Source organism: Pleurodeles waltl, chromosome 2_2 (assembly GCF_031143425.1).
Source record: "Pleurodeles waltl isolate 20211129_DDA chromosome 2_2, aPleWal1.hap1.20221129, whole genome shotgun sequence".
Taxonomy (NCBI): domain Eukaryota; kingdom Metazoa; phylum Chordata; class Amphibia; order Caudata; family Salamandridae; genus Pleurodeles; species Pleurodeles waltl.
The window spans coordinates 171395283-171420013 of record NC_090439.1 but is presented as its reverse complement, the minus strand read 5'-3'; the positions used below and the strand labels follow the sequence as shown (position 1 = coordinate 171420013).

The window sequence follows — 24731 nt, the reverse complement described above, 5'->3', positions numbered from 1 at the left end:
CACTGAGGCTCTGCTAACCAGAACCTCAGTGTTTATGCTCTCTCTGCTTTCCTAATTTGTCACTGCAGGCTAGTGTCTAAATTTACCAATTCACATTGGCATACTGGTACACCCATATAATTTCCTGGTATATGGTACTGAGGTACCCAGGGTATTGGGGTTCCAGGAGATCCCTATGGGCTGCAGCATTTCTTTTGCCACCCATAGGGAGCTCTGACAATTCTTACACAGGCCTGCCAATGCAGCCTGAGTGAAATAACATCCACGTTATTTCACAGCCATTTACCACTGCACATAAGTAACTTATAAGTCACATATATGTCTAACTTAGTGTGTGGGCACCCTGCCACTAGCCAAGGTGCCCCCACATCGTTCAGGGCAAATTCCCCAGACTTTGTGAGTGCGGGGACACCATTACACGCGTGCACTATATAGAGGTCACTACCTATGTATAGCGGCACAATGGTAACTCCGAAAATGGCCATGTAACATGTCTGAGATCATGGAATTGTCACCCCAATACCATTCTGGTATCGGGGGGGACAATTCCATGATCCCCCGGGTCTCTAGCACAGAACCCGGGTACTGCCAAACTGCCTTTCTGGGGTTTCCACTGCAGATGCTGCTGCTGCCAACCCCTCAGACAGGTTTCTGCCCTCCTGGGGTCCAGGCAGCCCTGGCCCAAGAAGGCAGAACAAAGGATTTGCTCTGAGAGAGGGTGTTACACCCTCTCCCTTTCGAAATAGGTGTGAAGGGCTTGGGAGGAGTAGCCTCCCCCAGCCTCTGGAAATGCTTTGATGGGCACAGATGGTGCCCATCTCTGCATAAGCCAGTCTACATCGGTTCAGGGATCCCCCAGCCCTGCTCTGGCGTGAAACTGGACAAAGGAAAGGGGAGTGACCATTCCCCTCCCAGGTGAGGTGCCCAGAGCTCCTCCAGTGTGTCCCAGACCTCTGCCATCTTGGAAACAGAGGTGTTGGGGGCACACTGGACTACTCTGAGTGGCCAGTGCCAGCAGGTGATGTCAGAGACCCCCTCTGATAGGCTCTTACCTTTCTTGGTACCCAATCCTCCTTTCTTGGTAGCCAAACCTCCTTTTCTGGCTATTTAGGGTCTCTGCTTTGGGGAATTCTTCAGATAACGAATGCAAGACCTCACCAGAGTTCCTCTGCATCTCCCTCTTCGACTTCTACCAAGGATCGACCGCTGACTGCTCCAGGATGCCTGCAAAACTGCAACAAAGTAGCAAGACGACTACCAGCAACATTGTAGCGCCTAATCCTACCGGCTTTCTCAACTGTTTCCAGGTGGTGCATGCTCTGGGGGTAGCCTGCCTTCACCCTGCACCAGAAGCTCCGAAGAAATCTCCCGTCAACGGAATCTTCCCCTTGCTAAAGCTGGCACCAAAAGACTGCATGGCCGGTCCTCTGCGTCCCCTCTCATCCTGACGAGTGTGGTCCCTGGAACACAGCAACTCTGTCTAAGTGACTCCCACAGTCCAGTGACTCTTCAGTCCAAGTTTGGTGGAGGTAAGTCCTTACCTCCCCACGCTAGACTGCAAAGCTGTGTACTGCGTGATTTGCAGCTGCTCCGGCTCCTGTGCACTCTTCCAGGATTTCCTTCATGCACAGCCTAGCCTGGGTCCCCAGCACTCCGTCCTGCAGTGCACAACCTGCTGAGTTGGCCTCTGACATCGTGGGACCCTCCTTTGTAACTTCGTGTGGACTCCGGTTCACTAATCTTCTACGTGCCTGTTGGGGTACTTCTGCAGGTGCTGCCTGTTTCTGTGAGGGCTCTCAGAGTTGCCGAGTGCCCCCTCTGGATCCTCCTCCAAGTGGCGACATCCTGGTTCGTCCTGGTCCTCAGCAGCACCCAAAAACTTTCACAGCGACCCTTGCAGCTAGCAAGGCTTGTTTGCGGTATTTCTGTGTGGGAACACCTCTGCAAGCTTCATCGCGACGTGGGACATCTTCCCTCCAAAGAAGAAGTTCCTAGTCCTCTTCTTTCTTGCGGAAGTCCAAGCTTCTTCCATCCGGAGGCAGCTTCCTTGCACCTTCATCTGGGGTTTTCTGGGCTCCTGCCCTCCACTGGACACTATCGCGGCTATTGGACTTGGTCCCCTTGCTTTGCAGGTCCAGAAATCCATTTTCAGTGTACTGCTGGTGTTTGTTGTTCTTGCAGAATTCCCCTATCACGACTATTGTGCTCTTTTGAGGTAGTAGGTGTAATTTACTCCTACTTTTCAGGGTCTTGGGGTGGGGTATCTTGGACACCCTGACTGTTTTCTTACAGTCCCAGCGACCCGCTACAAGCTCACATAGGTCTGGGGTCCATTTCTGATTCGCATTCCACTTTTGGAGTATATGGTTTGTGTTGCTCCTATACCTATGCTTGCCTATGCAACCTACTGTAATTCTACACTATTTGCATTACTTTTCTGACTCTTACTTACCTGATTTGTGTTTGTGTACATATAACTTGTGTATATTACTTACCTTCTTACTGAGGGTACTCACTGAGATACTTGTTGCATATTGTCTAAAAATAAAGTACCATTATTTTTAGTAACTCTATGTATTGTGTTTTCTTATGATATTGTGCATATAATATAAGTGGTATAGTAGGAGCTTTGCATGTCTCCTAGTTCAGCCTAAGCTGCTTTGCCATAGTTACTTTCTATCAGCCTAAGCTGCTAGAAACACCTCTAGTCTACTTATAAGGGATAACTGGGCCTGGCACAAGGTGTAAGTACCTTTGGTACCCACTACAAGCCAGGCCAGCCTCCTACAAGTGCATATTTGCTTTCTCTGTAGAAATGAGAGAAATGTTTTAGACAAAGTCAATACATTTGCAACTCTACTCATGAAGATTTGTGGCTTGGCAGATCACTTGTTCTGTATAGCTGAGTTGAGGAAATTGTCAGGTTCAGGTAGGATAGGCATATACCTCTCTGTTTTATATACCTGTTTTAAATTAGTTATACATGTATATTACGCATAGTCTACACATGCAGAGATGTTTTTTCTCAATCTGGCCATACACTGCTTATATTGTTGTTGGAAGCATAGGTGTCTACATTGTGTTTCTCGGCATGCCTGACTGCATTCTCACATTCATATTTCAGAAAACTCTCACATATTCTTGATTTGTGTTGTCCACAACCCTACCAGCTGAATAAGAAGCACGTGTATGAGGAGAAGGTGCAGCTGGAGGCGGCTTGTGAGAAGCATGACAGAGGATGTGGCGCAATGGCCAGAGCTGCCAACCTTAGAGCTGGGGAGCCAGGTTCAAGTCTCGGCGTCAGCTCAACATCCTAGAGAAGCGCGCTTTAAATATGTGCTTTCATGAAAAAGATTAAATGAAAGACATCTGATAAACAAAACAAGGCAACATCCTAAGAGGCGGCCATTTTAGAGTCAAGCTGTGCGCGATGAAAACAATAATAATAAGAGAAGAGCCAGCATGAAACTGACGAGGCACATGCAGTTCCATATGAGTAGGGGGGCCGTGCTGAGAGCTGTCAGCTATACGGGCAAACGCTAGGCAGGAAAACATCAAGGAAAAAAAGTTCTGCTTCAGAAGCGGATGAAAACAGTGTTTGGTCCTCTGGAAACTGATAAGAGCAAACACATGAGGAAGAACAGGAACTAGCATGCCACAAACATGAATACCAGAGTAAAAGTAAGTGGCAGGCACAAAAAAAAAAGAAAATTAAGCAGCAAGTAAGAAACCAATGAAAAGCAAGGGGGGGTTGCAAGCCCCTATTAAGATATATTAGTAATAGATTTCACAAGCTCAGCCCAAGCACTGTGCAGGTGAAACCTAACAAGGGCTGCTGGTGTCCTGCAATGTTGTAACTCCTCATACTCCTGATGTTCAGTGTTTTGGACGATTCAATGCTACTTAATAGTACAAAACTTTTTGTGCTGGAAAGGTGCCAGAAAGTAACGCAAACCAGTATGAAATGCCGATTTAGATTACTCTGCATCATGGGGGAGTTCCATGAGTGGTGCATGGACGTTCCTGTGCAACCACGCATGGTTTTTATACTCAATCCTATCATCTACCAATAGTAGACAGAGTTTAGCTCCAAAATGAATGCTAGTTGAAAGCAGGCTTTAAAAAGGAGAAGTGAATTTATTTCTCCGAACTTTACCCACTTTGAATGTGTGCTGCACAGTACCGTACACATCCAAAGCGAGAAAAGTTTCAAAGTTTGTCTAGGCATAGTATTTTGGACTGGTAGGTAAGCCTTTAGTACAAAACATATACTAGACTTCAACTGACACATTTGCACTCTTTATTTTTTTTTAAACAATATTGTATTGTCATTTTATTTTAATACATTATTAATACAATTATAACTTGTACAGTAGTCCACATTAATTATTACCAACAGTTAATGTACTGTTCCAATCTGTGGATAGTACTTGCATGAGCGTATTCGTGGTCTATGCAGCTTCTCAATAGATATTCATAATAACTATTTACATGATGGTGGTTAGTTAAGGTGAATGCTCCTAGTAGGGTGGGTTAAGGACTAGACAGCTGGGAACTGGAGTTCTCTTGTTAAGTTTAAACTCAGCTGTCTGCTCAGGGGTTATTGGCTGTGTGTGTGTGTACCTGGGCTGGCTCCTGATCAGAGTTATATGGTGTCGCTCACTCCCTTGTGGCTGCTGCCCTCCTTGGCTATCCTACGTTCTGTGCTAGGTCCACCAATCTTCGCCTTCTGTTCGTAGTGCATGTTTATGTGTTCTGGTCTATCTAACTACACTTGGCCAGATGGTGTCTCGGCTACTCTCCTTGTGTTTCCTCGTCGCTATCTTGAGATTCCCATCCTCTTAATATTTCCTCCCATAAAGGGGCAATGGGTTTCTGGCACAGTCCCCTCAATTCTTCGCGCTCCAAGACCTGGAGTTCCGCTCTGGCCCATTTTGTGACTTCACATCGCCAGACTTCTAATGGGGGGAGCTAGAAGCTTTCCAGTTTAGTGTTATTTGTCTCATGTAGAGTGCCAGTGCCAGGTCCAGAAATCTGTTAGTTACTGCACCCAGCGCCAATCCCGAATGCAGTCCCAACAAGCACAGCGACGGGGTCTGCGGCAGTTTGACACCCAGTGATTTCTCAAGTTCGCCCAATATCACCTCCCAGGCCCGCCAGATATCCGGGCAATGCCATAGCATATGGTCCAGGTCTGCATCTAGTTTGTTGCATCTGGGGCATGTTCTGGGGTCTCCCCCATAAATGATGTTTAGTCTATGCGGTGTGAGATATGTTCTGTGCAAATAATTAAATTGTATACATCTTAGACGTGTGTTCCTAGTTACTGTCCTAGGGTATGCCATTGCTTTCTTCCACTCAGCCTCTGTCAGGGTATTACCCAGTGCCCTTTCCCATCTCTCACGAAGGGCCTGGAGGGGGGTCACAGTGCACTCATTTTGTGCCCTGTACAGGTTTGCGACCAGGTGGGTATCCTCGCACATAGTCAGGAGGATATGTATGATATTTTGTGTCTCTGGTTCTGCATTGATCGTTCCCCAGTTTATTTTAATACGGTGAGTCAGGTGTTGGTAGGTTAAGAACTGCCCAGTGGGTATTTGATTTCTTTCGACCAGATCTGTGAATGATCTCAGTATTCCTCCCTGAAAGAAGTCTCCAAGTCCCTAGTCCACCGCAAGTCCTCGATCCGTCCAATGGGTCAAGTACCAGCCACTGTAATGGAAGGGCCGGGGAATATGGTGTACCTATTCCCGTTCTGCGTGAGCATCTCTTCCAGCATTCTAACGCTGTTTTCAGTAATGTACTCTCTACTTTGCAATTCACTGTTCGGGCTAGCATGAACGCCAGCATCCGATTTCCGCCACTCCCCCCGCCTGTGGTGAGCTCCTCCGTGCATCCTCTCCCCACCAGCCATCCGGCCACCCACTGCAACTGACAGGCCAAATAATAGGATTCAAAATCTGGCACACCGAGGTCCCCCACAATCACCGGCCTACAGAGGACAGGGAGCGAGGCGCGTCTGCGGCCTCCATCCCATATAAGCTCTCTGAGTAGGGTGTTTAACTCGTGGAACCAAGTTGAGGGGATCACTACTGGCAGATTAGTAAAGAAATACAGGAGGCGTGGGAGCATTATCATTTTTGATAGGGATATCCTAGCTGATATGGTCAGTTTCAGAGATCTCCAAAATCCCACTGAGGAGCGGAGCGCTCGGACTGCCTTACTTATGTTACCCTCGTGTAAGTCTCTTAGGTCGTGGAACACCTGGATGCCCAGATATTTAAAGGTGCGTGGGGCCCACACAACGTCCGGAGGACACGTCGATGGGCGTACTCCGCCTGATTCCATTGGGAAGACAAAGGTCTTACTTCTATTTAATCGGAGTCCTGAAAGGGCTCCGAAATTATCTAGCTCCTCTAGTGCCCAGGGCAGGCCTGTCTCGCCCTCCCTCAAATATATTAGGACATCATCTGCGTAAAGTGAGATAACATTTTCAGTTTGTCCTAGCATTATACCCTTGCCCAAGCCGGCGGAGCGGAACTGGGCAGCCAGGGGCTCAATAGCCAGGACGAAGAACAGGGGGGACAGAGGACATCCCTGCCTAGTGCCCCTGTAAACTGGATATGCCTCTGAGACCGATTTCCCGGTCTTCACTCTCGCAAGGGGGGATGCATATAATAGGTCCACCCAGCGCATCCAGTTGGTTCCCAGCCCCATTCAGAGCATCACTGTCCATAGGAAATCCCATCTCAGGGAGTCAAATGCCTTCTCGAAGTCTATTGCCAGCAGGGTTGCACCCGGGGGCTTCTCAGTGTGTGGCATGTGTAAAATGGAGAACAGGCGCCTCAGATTTAGGGATGTGTTCCGTGCTGGAATAAAACCATTTTGATCCTGGTGTATCAGATTAGGGATATGTTGAAGGATCCGATTGGCCATAAGCTTACTGAAGATTTTGAAGTCACAATTTAGCATTGACAGTGGGCGGAAGTCGGTCACCAATAATTCGCCTGTGTCTCGCTTAGGCATGGATTTTCCAGTGCCTCCCTCATAGAGCCGGGAAGTATACCCCATTGGAATGCCTCTGTGAATGTTTCTACCAGTCTGGGAGCTAGCAGTGAAGAGTACTTTTTATAGAAGTCCATCGGCAGCCCAACAGTACCTGGGGTTTTCCCAGCTGCTAACTGTGATATGGCTTCTTGTACTTCTTCCAGGGACACGGGATGTAGGTGGTGGTAACGGGTGTAAGTATGCATGGACCTGCTCTAGTTGATTGGGTCTGGCTGCCTGTTTAAAAAGGTATAGTACTCCAGGAAAGCCTCATTGACTTCTCTAGGTGCGTGGTGAGTCCTCCCCTTCATGTCACGCACATTTACTATAGGTGCCCCTTCGCTTCCCGGTCTCACCAGCCAGGCCAGCATTCACACAGATCTACCCTCCTCTGCTTGTACCGAGGCCCAGTATCTTCGTGCGCTATGTAATCTTAATTGTTCTTCAATTTGGGAATGCGAAGACCTAGCTTCTTTTAATCTGTCTTCCTCTGTTTCTGTACCGTTACTGTTCCTTTCTGCTTCATGGATGGTCTTTTCTAGCTTAACCAGCTCCCTCTCTAGTGTGCGCTGGATTCCAGCCGTCTGGCTCATACATTGGCCTCTCACTGCTACCTTGAGGGTTTCCCATTCTATGCTTCTAGATGTAGATGATCTGGCATTAAGGGTAACATGATCTATTATGAGGGAGCGGAGTGACTCTCTGTATGACTGGTCCTCCAGGGCCGATGGACGTAATCTCCACAACGGAATGGGAGGCCTATCCTCAGTTGCCATCCATACCAGTAATAAGGGGTTATAATCGGACAGGGTGCGACCTAGGTATTCCGTATGAGTTACATTTTGTGTAGCCTGTGCAGAGCATAGGATCCTATCTATCCTAGTGTGTAGGCGGTGTAAGCTAGAATAGTATGAGTAGTCCCTGTCTGTCGGGTGTTGGGCACGCCAAGCGTCTATCAGTCCCCAACTCAGCATCCAATCTTTGGAATGGCTGGCTATTTTATGTGTTATCGCCCCCTTAAGTGGCGGGGTGGAGCGGTCCATGTCCACATCTACCACACTGTTGAAATCTCCTCCGATGAATAATTCCTCCCCGTTTCTACGTGTAAGATGTCTAGACAATTGCTGTAAAAAGGGGATTTGGTCCTGATTGGGGGTGTAAATGCTGCATAGGGTAGTTGGTACACCGTGTAGGAGGCCCCCCACCATCACAAACCTACCTTTGTGGTCAATTTTGGTGGATGTAACCTCAAAAGGAACCCCCGCTCTTATCCACACTAATGCTCCCCTGGCGTAGGCTGAGTATTTAGTAGCGAAGATCTGACGCCTCCCTCTGCGCTTCAATTTATCAATCTCATTAGCTGTGAGGTGTGTTTCTTGCAGCAGGCCGACATGTACCCCCCTCCGTTTCAAGTACGAGAGTACACAATGTCTCTTAGAGGGCGAACCCAGTCCCCTGACGTTCCAGGTCAAGAATGAATAACTAGCCATGTCGGTGTGTGGTGAGCCGCATTGTTCCCCCCTTCCTTCCCGTGCCTTAGTTCCCTACCCTCCTTGTTAAGTTTAATGTGAGTAAATTGTAACCTCAGTGCCACCATCAAGGAACTAAATTGTAAACCCCAACGCCCCAACCCCAGGGCACCTCTCAAACTGTAGGTTGCCCAGTTAACATTGCAACAGTGCAGTAATAACAACAAGTCAGTTTGAGTTCTCGCCATTCCAATTGAATGGCCGAGAAACCGGTTGAGGGGGTGGCTGCGAGGTCGTCGAGGCCTCGTCAATAAAGTATTGTTATCCTCCAGTGCCAGTCGGGAAGACACTTATGCCAGTTCATCCGATGTTTGGGGAGTCACTCTAGGGGCGTCGCCGAGGTAGCTGGAGCCTCCTTCTGAAGAGACCGACGTTGCGTCCGAGTCATTTGCACTATTGACCTGCGAGGGCGCTCTCCCGCACACCGAGGCCACCGCATCCAGGGCCTCTATCTTCGCCGACTCTCTCTGAGCCTTGGTTGGCCCCGCGGGCAGCCGATCCCTATTGCGCTGTCTCTTCTTACCTCTGCGGGCGGCTCGTCTGGGCTGTTCGTGGCGGCCCGCCGTCCGGCCCCTCGACTCCAACCATTCCCATGCTTCCTCTGGCGATCGTAGAAACACCGTTTTGCCATCCAGGACCACTCGTAGTTCGTCCGGGAAGAGGAGTGAGTACTGGATCCCCTCCTCGCGGAGGGCTTTTTTCACGGACAAGAGCGAGGCACGTTTCAACTGGACTTCCAAGGTGAAGTCCGGGAATAGCGTCACCGCGCTGTTTTCAACTTCAAACGGCCCGCTTCTCTGGCTCTACGGAGCAGACAGTCCTTGTCCCTATAATGCATTAACTTCGCTACCACCACCCGCGGTGGCCTCCCCGGAGCCAAAGGTCTCGAGGGGACTCAGTGTGCTCTCTTCAGGGAGAAAAAGGACGTAAGGTGATCCGGCGCCACGACTGTGCGTAGCCATCCTTCGAGGAATTCCACCATGTCGGAACCTTCCACTCCCTCCGGAAGGCCCACCACCCGAATGTTGTTCCTGCGGTTCCTGCCTTCTTCATCTTCCACGCGGCGTTCAAGGCGGTGTACCCGGTCTGTCAGATGTAGAACTGAGGCTGCAAGGCTTTCGTGCTTCGGAGTGAGCTCTGCTATGTCTGTCTCTGTAGCTTTTACTATGCCTGCCAGTTTGGTGTGATCTGCCCTCTGCAACCCTAGCTCCACTGCCACTTGGTTAATGTCTTGTCGTAAAGTTATTTTTGTGTCTTCTATGGCCCCCAGGATCTTCTCCAGGGTTGCCTGGACCGTTGGTTGCGCGAAGTTCCCCATGGTTTCTTTCTGTTGTGTACTTATAGGATTACAATGCAATATCTTGCTTCTGGTCTTACCCTTGGAAGACATTTGGGATTCGTGTTGCTGTGGGTTAGATGTAGAACAGGGTGGTGACCCACTCACCGGCTGGGGATGGGTGTATTCATTCTCCTGTCGGACCCAATTGGTCTGCTCTGCGGCCCTCCGTACCGGTTGCCAGAATATGCAAGCCTGGTTCCAATCAAGTTGTCTCGGAGAGGTGGGTCCTCACGGCCCAGGCCAGCAGGGCCTTCCAGCGGCGGTACCATATCTGTGCTCATTCGCGGCGCCCCTCATCATGCCTCCTCTCCCTGTGGCACTCATATTGGACCCCGCCAGTCGAGTCGTCGCTCCCCCGGGGGCCACCAGAGGAGTTCCACGACTCATCTGCAGCTAGCAGCATGCAGCTTCAGTCTCACCCGGAGTCAATCACTGGCGCTCGGCTCTCCTCACCTCTGCCCAACTCTGCTTGTGCTTCGTAACTCCGGTCCAGCCCAGCTGGAGCCTTCCCGGTGGGCTTCCCTCTGCCGATCTCAGCGGCCGGGTCGTCGCCCCCTCCCGGGAGCAATCAGGGGAGTTCCACGCCTCTGACGCAGCAAGCAGCACATAGCCTCAGCCTCACCTGGAGGCAATCACTGACATCCAGCTCTCCGCATCTCTGCCCAACTCTGCTCGTGCTTCGTAACTCTGGTCTGGCCCAGCCTGGGCCTCCTGACCGGCTTCCCTCCACCTGTCTCGGCAGCCCGGTCGTCGCTCCCCCGGAGGCAACCAGGGGAGTTCTACGCCACAGCAAGCAGCACGTAGCCTCAGCCTCACCTGGAGTCACTCACCGGCGTCCAGCTCTCCTCACCTCTGCCCAACGCTGCTCGTGCTTCGTAACTCTGGTCCGGCCCAGCCGGGACCTTCCTGGCCGGCTTCCCTCCACCGGTCTCGACGGCCGGGTCGTCGCTCCCCGGAGGTAACCAGGGGAGTTCCCTGCCCCAGTCGCATCAAGCAGCACGTAGCCTCAGCCTTAGCCGCACTCGGGGTCACTCATTGTCGCCCGGCTCTCCTCTTCTCTGCCCAGCGCTGCTCGCGCTTCGTAACCCCGGAGCGACCCAGTCCGGGCCCACACGCTCGCCGGGTCCAGGTCACCCGGATTCGTCACTGCAGTTCTTCCATTCGGCCTGGTGGTCTCGGCGGCCAGCCCGGCTCTGCACTTTCAAGATCGAATCCCCGGCTCTGGGAAGATGCTGAGTTTTATTGGATCCCACCGGCCTCCCTCCGCAGGTCTCGGCAGCCGGGTCGTCGCTCCCCCGGGAGCCGCCAAGGGAGCCCCACGTCTCATCTGCAGCAAGCAACACGTAGCCTAAGACTCACCCGGGGTCATCCACCAGGGTCCGGCTCTCCTCGCCTCTGCCCAACGCTGCTCACGCTTCGTAACCCTGGCCCGGCCCAGCTCGGGATCACACTTGTGTTGGGTCCCAGTCGTATGGGTTCGTCTTGCTGCTCTTCCTCTCGACCCGGTGGTCCCAACTGCCAACCCGAATCCGCAGCTTCAGGATCGCACTCTTAGCACCCTGGAGGATGTTGATTTACTCAGGATTAATTAAGGCCTTGACGGAGCTCTGATACTAAGCGTCTGCCATGTTGGCCCGATCAGCCATGCCCCCCCAAGTGACACATTTGCACTATGATGCACAAGTGTGTGTGTGGCACTCAGCAGTCTGAGTGTGCGCCAACACTGAGGAGAGAGCAGGATAGGGCTTGTCAGCTCTCCTCCTGTCACCCAATGCAGTCGGCAACTTTTGGTGTGCACTGGATTGTGTGACAGGTTCAAACATCTAGGCCTTTCTGTTGACACCCTTTTAAGGGAAAGAGGATATGGTGCACTATGTCTGATTTTCATTGCTGTCTCCTGAGGAGTGAGGCTTGTAGAGTCAAAAACACTTTAGTGAAGCCTCATGTGATCTGTGGATGAGGTCCTCCCACTGTTTAATCACCAACTGATTTAACTGATCTTCTTATGAAAAGGGTAGCCCTCATAATTTATTATGATCCATTAGAACTGATATTCTGTGTGTTTTGAGTCAGCTGTTCAGGGTTAATGCGTGGAAGAAAAGGAGCTGTTAATTGTTGTTCTCTCTCTTTTTAGATCTAGAGCAACAACGGTTTATGTCGGGGCAGGCATAAGGAATAATTTCCTTATTTTTTTCAATTAGGCCCTTTCCTCTTTTGCCTCTTAGATTTGTCTAGATTTGTCTCCAATCTGTCTCTAATGGACTATCTCTGGTCTCAACAGTTGGATCTAGAAGATGGCTTCTAAGTTGGAAAGCAATGTCAGTATTTTTAGGTATATTTGTATCATTAGACGATTGAAGAGAAGCTGTTTCTGGCAAAGAGGCTAAGTTTTTCTAAAGGGATTGAAACAATGGCTGGTTAAATAGGGGAAGGGGAGGTCAGTTTTTATAACTATAACTCTTTCTGATGTTGTCTCTTTCAAGTCTGTTACCACCACATTGAAAATCTTCCATCTACCACCAACACTATCCCCTCCTTCCTTCTCCACATTAAGAGGCATACACCTAATACTGGATTGATAAACTATTTTGTTCTCTCCCTATAACATGCTTTACACATTGATGTGTTTTACTGATAAATAGTGAGCAGGTTTGACATAGACCTCAGACTTGAAACCTACTTTAATTTCAGCAATAGGGATGAGTTTATAGAAAATTCAGCGAACTGATTCTCCTCTTCCCTTGGATGCTTTTACTCAGCAATTGGTATAATCCTAAAGTCTTGAGGCTATGAGGACGTTAGAAGCTATGAACAAATTCTACCCTGTAACCCTGACAATGCCGAATATGCAGTCATAAAGACAGTGTCATTGATTGAGGGGCAAAAGGAGCGACACTTTGATTACAGAAGACAAGCCAAAGAATCAAAAGACCGTACTAGCAAACAGCCCTTCTAGGTGTTTAAATATGGGGAACTCTGCCCAGGTAAGAGATAAAGAGATGCTGTGCAATTCTTCTGCTCCCGATACCTTGAGAGGATAGAATGCACCGTCTTACTCTGCAAAGTCATCAAAGTAAAAAACGGAACACCACCAGTAAAGTAACGCAGGATCCTCGATGCAGCTCCTGCCTGAGAGGGTGCAGCATCATCTTGAGTAAAGTCTAGGGAGCTGCTGGCTCCTCACTTTGATGGGAGCTCAGTGGGAGTGCAATCGATCTCATTACACCATGGGCACATTTGCCTCAAATGCCTCTGTGGCAGACTGCAGTACCCAGAGTGAGCCCCTCTTTGGTTAAGCTCCCCTTATGATTTTTCTTTTCATTTTTTTATCCTTTTATTGAATGAGTAGGTAGAACCGTAATAATCGAGCAAGGCAGAGTGTTAACAAATACTTAGCTGCATTGAATACTTTAATGGAAAAGTGCAGCAGAAAACAGCCATTCCATGTATAGAAGCAGCATAGCAGTTAGAAAATACAAAGAAAGTGCTGGGGTGAAAAAGTTCAAATCGAATTAAGATACATGTAGTGCTTAAACTTTTTTTTTTTCTCTTTTTTTTAACATCATTACACAACAAGATACATTGTCACTTTCACAAAATGAAACAAAAGAAAAAAAAGATCAATCAAGCTTGTCTAAGAAATAATTTCCCCAGATTAGAGAGAACTTTTTAACATTACCTATTCTACTAGCATATCTCATCTCCTGAAGTCTAACTTGAACCATCCTATTATACCATCCTTGACTAGTAGGAGATAATTCAGACCGCCAGTTTCTCAGCAACAGTGACCTAGCCACCACAGTGGCTATAAATACGAGCTTCTCCAATCGAGAGGAGAGTCTTGCCTCGGGATCATAGCCCAAGCTCAACAAGCAAATACTCTGAGATATGGGTACCAACACAATGGATGTTAAAATTGCAAAAACCCCTTCCCAGTATCTCTGTATACATCAGCATGTCGCAATCGTATGTATCCAGCCTGCCACCCCTATTTCCTTGCACCAAAAACACATATTAGGATGGCCGATCCCCATACGAGATAGGGCTTGCGGGGTTCGATACAACAACCATTTACTAAAAAAGATCATTCTATGCCAATTAGCCCCTCGTAGCACGGAGAAATTTAGGCGGTTAATAGTCTCCCAGTAATCACTTGAGACCACCATGCCCTCCTGACTAACCCATTTCATCTGAGCTCTTATCCCCAGATCCACTTTAACCCTTTCTGCCAAGAGCCTTCTCCATGCCCCTGCATTCCCTATCCGCGAAGGTGTAACTAATTCTGTTACCAACGATTGGGCATTAATGATAGAATTAATATCCAAGTCTTTAAAAACCTGCAGCAAAATATTATAGGATCTGACCAGCAAAAGATCATTGTTGACTGTGATCATGATTTTCCATGGGGCTTCCCAGTTACCCTCAACACGAAAATCTCCAATTTTACTAAATCTAGCGCGCTCCCACCTTTTCACCATGACTTCGTTAAGCTGAGTCCCTGAACCTAGAGAAATCTGTGAGAGTGGAGTGTCAAAATGTACAGAAGGGATTGAATATTTTCTAAAAAAATCCACTACTTCTTGAGAAACCATTTAAGAATTTTATATCGAACTTTTTTAGGCGATTTGGTCAAAAGGGCTGGGTTCCGAATATTATGCTCTCTGCATATTAGTACCCGAGAATCAGTAAAAAACTTAGAGCCCACGGAGTATTCTAATTTAAAGCTAGCATAATAGTGTGCAAAAAATGCATAATAATAATCTTTGAAATTGGGTAAGGCCAGTCCCCCCCTTCTCCTTATCGGCGTACTGTATACTCAAAGCGGCTCGAGCCTTTCGGTTCTGCCAGATAAACGAGCGAAATAGGGATTCCAGTTTTTAAAAAAAGGTTGCGTTTAAACACACGGAATAGCCGCAAACAAGACATCGAAAAGTGGTAAAATTGACATTTTAATTAATGCAATGCGGCCTAATATAGAGAGAGGGAGAGGCCTCCAACGAGTCAGTCAAGCCTGAGTTTTCTGAAGTAAAGGTGCGAAATTCAGCTCATAGAGATCACTTATATTGGCCGAAAAATAAACCCCCAAGTATCTTTTTGGGTTGGGATTTACGCATTCTCTTAATTCAGGAAGAAGACAATTAGGAGTAGTACCACAAAGAATGATGTCGGTCTTGGTCCTATTAATCTTATAGCCACCGATTTGCTGAAATTCTTTAAATAAATTAAAGGCCGCTTCCTGAGAAGAGTGTTTTATGTCCAAAAACAGAATAATATCATCTGCATAAAGTTTAATCTTTCCCATTGATTTTAACGGTGCCTGAATCTGACTATTCTGTCTAATTTTAATGGCGAGTGGTTCAATAAAGAGGGCAAATAAAATAGGGGATAACGGGCACCCTTGTCTAGTCCCTCGTTGTATTTGAAGCTGTCCAACAGACTTTGAGTTTATAATAATATTAGCCTCAGCGTTTGAGTACAGCCTTTGAATTAAAGAAATAACTTGAGTGGGTACCTTATAACTAGATAAAATTTTATAAAGCGTGTCCAAAACAACCAAATCAACAGCTTTCTCTGTGTCCAGCAAAAGAATAATAGCAGGGACTTTATTAGCGTGAAATAATCAAGAGCCTCTGCTAAATAGTGTGTGTTTGTAGCCAGTTGTCGACCAGCCATGAAACCAGTGTTTAAACCTTGAGAGCAGCCTTGGAACAGGTTATGTAAATATTGTGGAGCAAATCTTGAATACCTACAATGAAGAAAAAATAAATTGTCATAAAAAACAGGGCTGTCTATGAGGTGAAAAAGAATCCTAAATTCACCCCCACTCCCATCTGATGGCTCTAGTATTGCACAATCCATTTCATAGCCCTTAGTGAGGAATTATTCTATACAGTATTGTCTATAAAAACAACATAGCAGCATAAATGCAAAGAAAGAGCAACAGTGCCAATCAAATTGAAGTACATTACGTAAAAGGGCCCAAATCGTATATATTGTATATATGCACAGTAAGTATGGAGAAATGTTTTTCTAAATTGTATCATTCTCAAGAGCTAGGAAAGGTGCCAAAACAGCTGTATACCTTTTTAATATTTTATACAAAAACTCTGGGGCCGAGGCAAGGACTGTCGCACCTCTTCCTACAATTATATATGTCATGAATGTCAAAAACTATGGTCAAGAAGTGCACGAGTCTAGAAAGCCAACCCCTAATCCTCAATCACCAAATTTCACGGTGCTATAATTACGAAATAAGACTCAGCACTAATATGTATCCAATTATAGAAGAGGGAAAATTCCCTTAAGTCATGGACCAAGACCATGTAGTTTGAAACGTGTCAGTGTTTTTTAATAACCTTCGGCGCTATAATGAAAATTTCAGATACGCTTAGCTTTCCGAGTGCAGCGTGCTTTTGTTATACACACAATTACAATTGGAATTGATCCTTCAAAATAAGCTAGTACCAACAGAAGAGTAAGTCGCAGCACTAACTAGACCGGTTTTCTCCTCCGTAAACAAGCAGAATTGGCGGTGCCTGATATAATTGAATTAAGAGCAGTGAATGAGAAATTGGGCAGCAACAGTTTGTGTGGATAAAATGCACATCTTGTGTTGAGCTCCGGAACGCTGGAATAACAGAATACCATGGTAACAGTATTCTCCCCAGCCCTGAACAAGTCCTTTGGGACGAAACGTGTTGGCTATGACTATTTTCACTGTACATTAAGTTACTTATGGAGGATCATAATTGAATCAATAAAAGTTAATCATGTTATAGGAGGATGTGGTCGATGGAATAATGCATTTAAATGATGCTGCAGAAGGACATAAAGACACCTAAGGGAATTTTCCTGTTTAATATTTCCAACCCGGCAAGCATATGCCTCCTCAAAGGCTCTGGTTCTCTTCAACTTGTCGAGACAGATTTTAACTGTTGGGACTTTAGTGCACCCCCAGAACTGGAGTAGCAAGGATTGAGCAACTAGTAAGGCATCTGATTTAAAATATTGCACATATTTGTGTAGTTTCTGAGTTGTATATGGTACCCCAAATAGGACTAGCATGGCTTCAGGTGTAATCATAGTTTGTAAACATTTGCGTGGGACTCGAAATATATCCTTCTAGATTTGAAACGATTTGGGGCAAAGGAAAAATATATGCAAACAGTCCCCTTTGTTATTTCGTGCACACCTAAAATACTGGTCGGGGATAGCTGGGAATATTGTGTGTATCACGTGTGGGATGTAGTATGCCATCCATCTCGAGAGGAAACACATTTTTTAGGGTCGAGCCTGTGTTGCATGCGCTCGCGCATGCGTATCGCAACGAGACGCTTTTGTATTTAGAAAAGGGCTTGGAGCTCTGTCAACTTCACGTCAGTGTTTTTTATTGGTTCGTGGGCTTGCCTAATAAAATCTGCTTGCTTTCATTAGTCGAAGGCAAGCATACGTCATGCCTTTTCCGGTGGCAAGCCCTCCTCGAGCGCAGCGACCAAGTACTGAAAACATGCGAGGCTCGCTGTTTTCCATCAGGCTCGTGGACTTCTTTTTCTCTAATTTACGAGCGCGATCTCGCTTGGCAGAAGTCAATCGCTTTACATAGTTAATTTCACTTTTTCGGGTTGTGTACACAAATGCACTTTTGTCCGATAGGTGAAAAGTCGGGTTAGGAGTTTACAACGCGATCAGTTCTAACATGAGCAAACGCGAGACCCGTTGCATTGTAAATGCTTGTTTTAATTAGCTGCCCTGAGGAACGTATCCCCAATGTGGAGATAGTTTCCCTTTCTCCGGTAGTGATCCTGTACCCAATTTCCCTTTCAAGTTTGTTTAAACAATCTGAAATCAGAAACATACGGTAGTGTTTCCTCAGAGCCCTGTACCAGTTACCTATCCCTGTTAGCTAGATTTTTAATAGCTAAAGAAGAGCCTGGCTCTATTCGTTCATCTCTTGGCAATTAGTTGACAAAAATCCTGTAATCTGCAAGAAATTATGCCAGTAACAAGGACACCCTGCCCCTAAGCGTTGTTTCGTTTCCGACCCAAGCAAACAATCTACTGGCAACATAAAAGTCACCCATGCAATGCTCTTGAGATTTCCAGAAATGAAGCACTGGCTTATATTCATGTTTAAACCTAGAACTTTACAGTCCCAGAGCCGCACAAACTTATGGCAGGTCGGTAACTGTTTTGCCTTAAAAACACCCTTTAAGCCATGTGCTGTTTCTGCTATCACTCTATGCCTTGTCCTTTTAGGTAGCCTAGCCACTTATAAGAAAGCAGGTAAATTAATTTGAGAAACTAGAGTCATTCTGGCGAGATAAAAAAAACTATCAAGCCCTCCAGAGTCCTTCCCCCTCCGAACAGTGATATCCAACCGGCGTGGCATGATAATATGAAAAGAAACGCGGTAAGGCCAAGCCACCCTGATCTCTATTAAGCTGGAGAGTAGAGTATTTCACCCTTACGATTTTACCATTCCCCACAAATCTGAATCTAGTTCTTAAAAAAAAAAAACTTGTTTACTTTAATGGGAAGATTAGGGAAAAGAAATAAAAATAGAGGCAAAATAGGCAATTTCATTAGTGAAGATATGCCTATTATTGTAAGTTGAAGAAAAGTTCATCTAGCCAGTAGAGTTTTTGTCTTATCCAACATAGTTTTGTAGTTCAGCTGGAACAATTTGGAAAGTGTATTTGTTACATAGATCCCTAGGTAACATATTGGGCGTAGTGCTTTATACAGGTGCTGCAGATCTAAAGGCAGCACCGTAGGTGGGGCATTAAATACAGTCTTGGTTTTACTGGGATTGATTTTAAACCCCCCTATCCTCGTATACTCTTGAATTATGTACATGGCCCCTTCGATACGGGGCTCATCAGCTTTCAAGTAAAGAATCATATCGTCATCGATGCTCGATGAACAAGGCAAAGGGGATAGGTGACACCGGTAGCCCTGGCCGGTGTCTCTATTAATTCTAACAGTTCCACAGTCTTTTGTGTTTGTAATAATTCGTGCCTCAGCACCCTGACATAAATTCTGGGACATTTTGATAATTGAATGTGGGAAACCAAAACTACCCATAGTAAAAAACAAGGCATCCCATTTCATCAGGTCGAATACATTTCCGGCATCGAACATTATAATCACAGCTGCCTCTTGATAGATGGAGGAAAAAAATACTATTGATTGAATCAAAAAATGTATATTTGCAGCCATCAATCTATGGGGCAGAAATCCATACTGGTCCTTGTGAACCACAGTTTGGCCTATAGTAATGATGTGTGATGCCCAGGCCTTTGCAATCAGCTTATATTCTGCACTAAGCAGACATTTTGGGCCGTATTTTTTTTTTAAAATGGCTACCACTCACTCCTTGAAAATAGATGGCACTTGCGTTCCCTCCCTAATTGAATTCAATAGTTTTGTCAAGAATAAAAGCAATTCTTTTGCAAACACCTTATATACCTCAATTGGAATTCCATTGCTACTGCTTGCTTTAGCAGTAGGGATTTTTGCAAGGCGGCTGCCACCTCTCATAAAGAAATACACTTTAGAACACTATCTTTCTAGTCCAAGGACAATTGAGGGAGACTAACGGAACAAAAAAAACTGTTCAAGACTCAACCCTAGAAACTGCTTGGGCTCTTTCATAGACATTTTAATAAAGTCGAAGAAACACTCTTGCTATTTCTTTTTTGTCTCCCTGGACTGTATTAAAGACGATTTTCAATCTTTAGAATGCGTTGCTAGTCCTGCTTCATCCGCTTGGACCAAGCAAGGAGCCTACTAACTAACTGGCTCTCCTCATAGTGCTGTTACTGTTAGGTCCTTTAATTGTTAATCTCCTCATGGGTGAAAAAGTCTCCTATATTGCGCTTGGGCGCTACTAGCTGCTCTTTTAGCTTTACGTTTTCAGCCAATCTTGCCCTGCCAAAGCCCCCCTGAGCTACATTGACAGCCGACTGTAGCTCCTGTATTTGGATGCTGCATATTGTATTCTTTTAGATATATACACAATCACCTGGCCACAAAATGTTGCTTTAAAAGCCTCCCATATTACAAAGACAGAGGTTGTCTGCTGACTAATTTCAAAGAACTCCCTGATAAACATACGCATCGCCAGCAACCGGTCCTGGTCCACCAAGAGAGCTTAATTGAACTGCCACCTTGGTCTGCATATTTAGCTCTAAAAACTCTAAATAAATACATATCATGGAATGATCTGAAAAGGTATTGGCCAGTATGTCTGTATTCCTCCAGTTAAGAGACTGTGACATTAAAAAATAGTCAAGTAGTGAGGCAGTATTAAGTTGGCAAGAAAAACATGCACATTGCGCCATACCAGAATGGTCCACTCGCCAAGGATAAACCAGATAGAAATCATGTTTAATAGAGGCATGAATCAATGTAGTTGTGGGTTTTAATTGCTTTTTGGTCTTATTAGCGGTGTCTAACTTCAGAACTTGAATAAAATTAAAGTTGCCTCCAATTATCATGGACCCTTCTGCCCCATGGCTAAACTGTGCAGATCCCTCAGGCCACATACATCAACTGCTATCGAGCCATAGTTATTAACCAAGTTGAAGTAGAATCTTGTGCATTCACCTTCTAAATCCACCTCCTCTGCTTGTCCCTCACTACATCTCTCACATCCCAATCTATGGACCTTGCCAAATATATTGCCACTCTGCGCATGGCTATTCTGGCTGATGCACAGTGTGCATGTGCGTCTTTTTTTGGCAGGGCGATCCTGGGGCTACTATCTTTGATTTTGGTCTCCTTTAGAAAGATTACTTCTGGGCTAAATGAGGTCAGCCAATTCAATATGGTCCCATATTTCTGCCCATTTAAAACACCATTAGCAGTGGAAGAAATGCACCTAGTATTGCCGCTCATTAATCAATTTCCCTATTTCATGCCTTAAGTTCTTTATTGCATCTAGCCTTCTGGAAAACTAGACAGGCTGCTCCAACCCCATGGGCTAGCATGGCCCTTTTGCCTTCCATTTTTTCTTAAGGAGTTCTTGAGCTTGTGCACCTGCTTTTCCCAAACAAATATGAGCCCCTGTGCTCCCCACCCCCTCTCTGCAATCCCAAAACATAGTGCATACTACACACTTAGTGACCCTCCCACCCTGACGGGACTATTAACTACCATACCTACCCCTGCCATATCGGTTTCTAATTAGGTGCTGTTACTGCACCAAGCTGTACTCCAATGAAAAAAAAACCATCACATCCCTGCTGACTACCACAGATCATGAGGAACACAAACAATAATGGAATCCAATAAAAAGCGTTCAGCTTTGCACTTCTTGGGGTAGACCTTGGGCCTCTTCTAGAGACATACTCAAGTGAAATTGCTTTTAAAGAAGACCTTGAGTTTCAACTATTGCACTAGTGAGGCGTGTGCCCCAGCAGCTTTAAATTGTCCGAGGAGACCTATAAAGTCTTTCCACCTATGAGCCGCTGTGGCAGACATGTCTGAGAAGGCACGAATCTGCACCTTATAAGACATCATAAATGCTCTTATTTGAATGGCCATTGAAAATATGCATGCCTTCATGCATTAGACTGTGAAGTTTATGATAACAGTACGGGAGAACCTAGATTTAATGGGCACTGAGCAGGGATCCGATGGGCCCTCATAGTAGTAAAATCCATTGGGGCATCTTCCAAAATATATATTTTGATTAATGACTCCATAAATTGGAGTGTGTTCTGATAGCTACCTGTGTTCTCTGCTCCTTCCTGTACCTCTACAAACTATAGATTCGATCTCCTGGCATAGTTTTCCATTTCCTCCAATTTACTCTCTGTATCGCGCAGCTTTCTTTGGAGTCAGCGGGCGGAGCTCACAAGATCCACTGCTAGTGCACTCCAGGGACCTCCACCCCGCTACATTGGCTCCGCTGTGAGCCACTAACACTGAGAGAAGCGAGCTCCCCAAGAGTTGCACGTCTGAGAATGTGCTGATAGTGTTCAGATGCTGGTGTGCAGGTCTCAGAGCATTGAACAAACTAGTTGCCATTTGTGAAATCCTAGATCTTGAGGTCTTCAAGTAGCAACTGCTGCGATGTCTGTACTGAAGTCTGTGTGAATTGTTTGTGGCTTATACTTCATGTGAAGGACTGGCTAAAGCCTGCTGAAGACTGTGCCTTAATGAGGGCTTCGTTGGTGAGCTGCCAGGTTTCTCACAATGGTAAGTGTGGTACTCTGCCACAAGGAGTTGGGACAGGGACCTTTTTTGCTACCTGGTTGAGGGTCTCTGGGCAGGTTCCTCTATACCAAGCCCATTCGTCATGCCTGAAGTGTGTGTTGTTGGCACTAGGATGCAATGCAATACCATTTGATGGAATGGCTGGACTCTACTAAGAAATAACTGCATCAAGGATCTACCATGTGGCGGATACACTCTTGATGGGCAAATTCAGCAATAGTGGGCTCAACGCCTCATTCTCAGAAAGCCAAAATATGTGCCTTCCAGACACGTTCTAACACATCTCATAAAGAGAAAACTTCAACTCATAGACACAGTATGCAGAATTCTAAGTTGGTAAAAACTGCCACGGGCGTAGCAGGGCCTTTGAAACCAGCAAGTGGAGATTAGTGAAGAATTATTAAGGGCTCTACCTGACTTTGACTGAAGGCATTAAGTAATGCACTATCTCTCCAGGAGGCTATTAATTCCACTACACTCAGTCAGGTAATGGAGGAGGGAGAAAAGGATGGAGGTAGCTGCATGGGTGAGGAAGATGTAACTTTATCGCAAGTCACCCCTAATACAGAGAGCTCCTCAAGGTCAAATAAAGTCTGAAGAAATACCCTCCCTTAGACATCATACACAAAAGCATACACATACACACACAGCAACTTGCACTTTATCCTCTTCTTACTTCCTTATTGCATAGATTTTCAGCTGAAGCTGATGTGATCTCCATGGACGGAGCAGGGAAGGGGTGAGTTGTGGGTGGCCACAGTACACTGCTTGTTAGTGTAGTAGAAAAGCTACAGTAAGTAGCTACCTTCCTCCATGGTCCAGTAGTTCCCACACAGCTCTAGTGTCCGGGTCAGGCCCCAGACTGGAGATTAGAGCAACATGACCTTAGCTGCCCAGTCCCGAATCCCTTCCCTTATTGGCTGAGGCTAATGTCTGCCGACATCATGCTGAAACTGACATATTACAGCCTAGCCTAGAGAAGGAAGAGGGCATGGACCATGGGATAGCTTTCAATGGACTGGGACTGTTTTATTGAATGCCACCAGTTCAGCAAAAGCTGTTGTGCCCCTCTTCCACTAGCATTTGCATTCACATTGTATATTGAAAGATCTCTATTTTTAGCCGTCCTATAACCAGCATGCAAGGCCTGCCAGTAAAGGCAGTACCAATGCTGATGGCCTGCGATCTGGTCTTTGAACTGAGGTTGGGCCATTAGCTTTGTTATAGTCGCAGTAGGGCTGCCACAAAACTAAGGGCCACACACTACTGCCCATTGATGCCAGTAGGAGGCATCCGAGGTACCACACATTCCTGCCTTAATACTGGAATGAGATAATAGCGGAAATTAGGTTGCTAACATCTTCTATGTTGAAAATACCAGGTCATTTTGAGGACCACTGAGGAGATTTTTGCCTAAGTGAAGAGTCATTACTGAGTGTGGAATGTTCCTCTATATAAAATAAGGCAGTTCTGTTGTCAATGATACGTCTTATTCCAGGTTGACCGAAAGGCAGTGTCCACCCTTGGCCAGGCGAGTTCCTATTGATGCGGTCCTAAAATATAGTGGCCCTGAGGTGTTTAACTGCTTTCCTAAGACCTAAGCCAGGGTGGGCAGGCCTGCAATTTATCTATGAATAAACCGTAGGTACGTGTTTTTTTTTTTTTTTTTTAACCGGATGCCCTATTGTGAGATGCTTTATCCCACAGTAATACAGACCCTGATGTCGGATTCTAGGATGTTCGGCAGAAAATAAGGCCCATATTTTTACTTTTTTAGCACTGCATTTGCATCATTTTTTGACACAAAAGCGGCGCAAACTTACAAAATACAATTGCATTTTGTAAGTTTGTGCTGCTTTTGCGTCAAAAAGTGTCACAAATACAGCGCTAAAAAGTATAAATATGGGCCTAAGTTTGTTACTTTAATGTATGCTTTATCTGTTTTCTTTACTTCACGTTTTGGCATGCATACTATTTCACTGTGCTTTGTATTCTGTGCCCCATCAGCGCCCCACATCAAATACTTACTGATGCACCATGACACAATCTCTTTGGCTTGAGATACTTGAATTACAGCTGTCATATGTGGTAACTGTGCACTGGTGAATTTACCGCATCGCCATATGTATAATTGACTATTTGCATAGTAAAAAATACTTTGAAAGAACAAAGCACATATCTTACCGAAGAAATCGACACAAATGTGTCTGATGCAGCTGTAGCTGGCCAAATTCCCCCAACTTCAGAGCAAACCAAAATCTGATTAGGCCAGAAGACAACATTGATCTTGCTTATGGCAGCCCCTGTAACTCGATATTTATGTTTTCTTGGAAATGATGTCTCTTGTTTTTACAAATCAAATCTCTTTTCCTCATAGGTTCCGAAAGAAGAGAAACCTTTCGTTAATCTTAATAAGACGTCAAGCCTCCCGGATACTAATGTAAGGTCTGTCTCTTTTTGTTTGTAGTTAAGCAACTTAGTGCACTGTGCAGGTGTGACAACCACAGACAATGAATGCGGGTTGCCGTGTGTTTGACTCATATCGAATCATGACCAATATGTTCAAGAAATAAACTTTCCTGATCATTTGAAGC

At 45.9% G+C, this 24731-nt stretch overlaps 1 protein-coding gene across 1 annotated transcript in view; it reads left to right on the top strand.

The window, feature by feature from the left end:
- The window catches only part of LOC138281289 (band 4.1-like protein 4B), a 908094-nt gene that overhangs the window by 188285 nt on the left and 695078 nt on the right, over positions 1-24731 (top strand). Inside the window, exon 3 of the mRNA XM_069219594.1 lies at positions 24515-24582. Coding sequence (XP_069075695.1) covers positions 24515-24582 — 68 coding nt within the window. The remainder of the gene's footprint in view (positions 1-24514; positions 24583-24731) is intronic.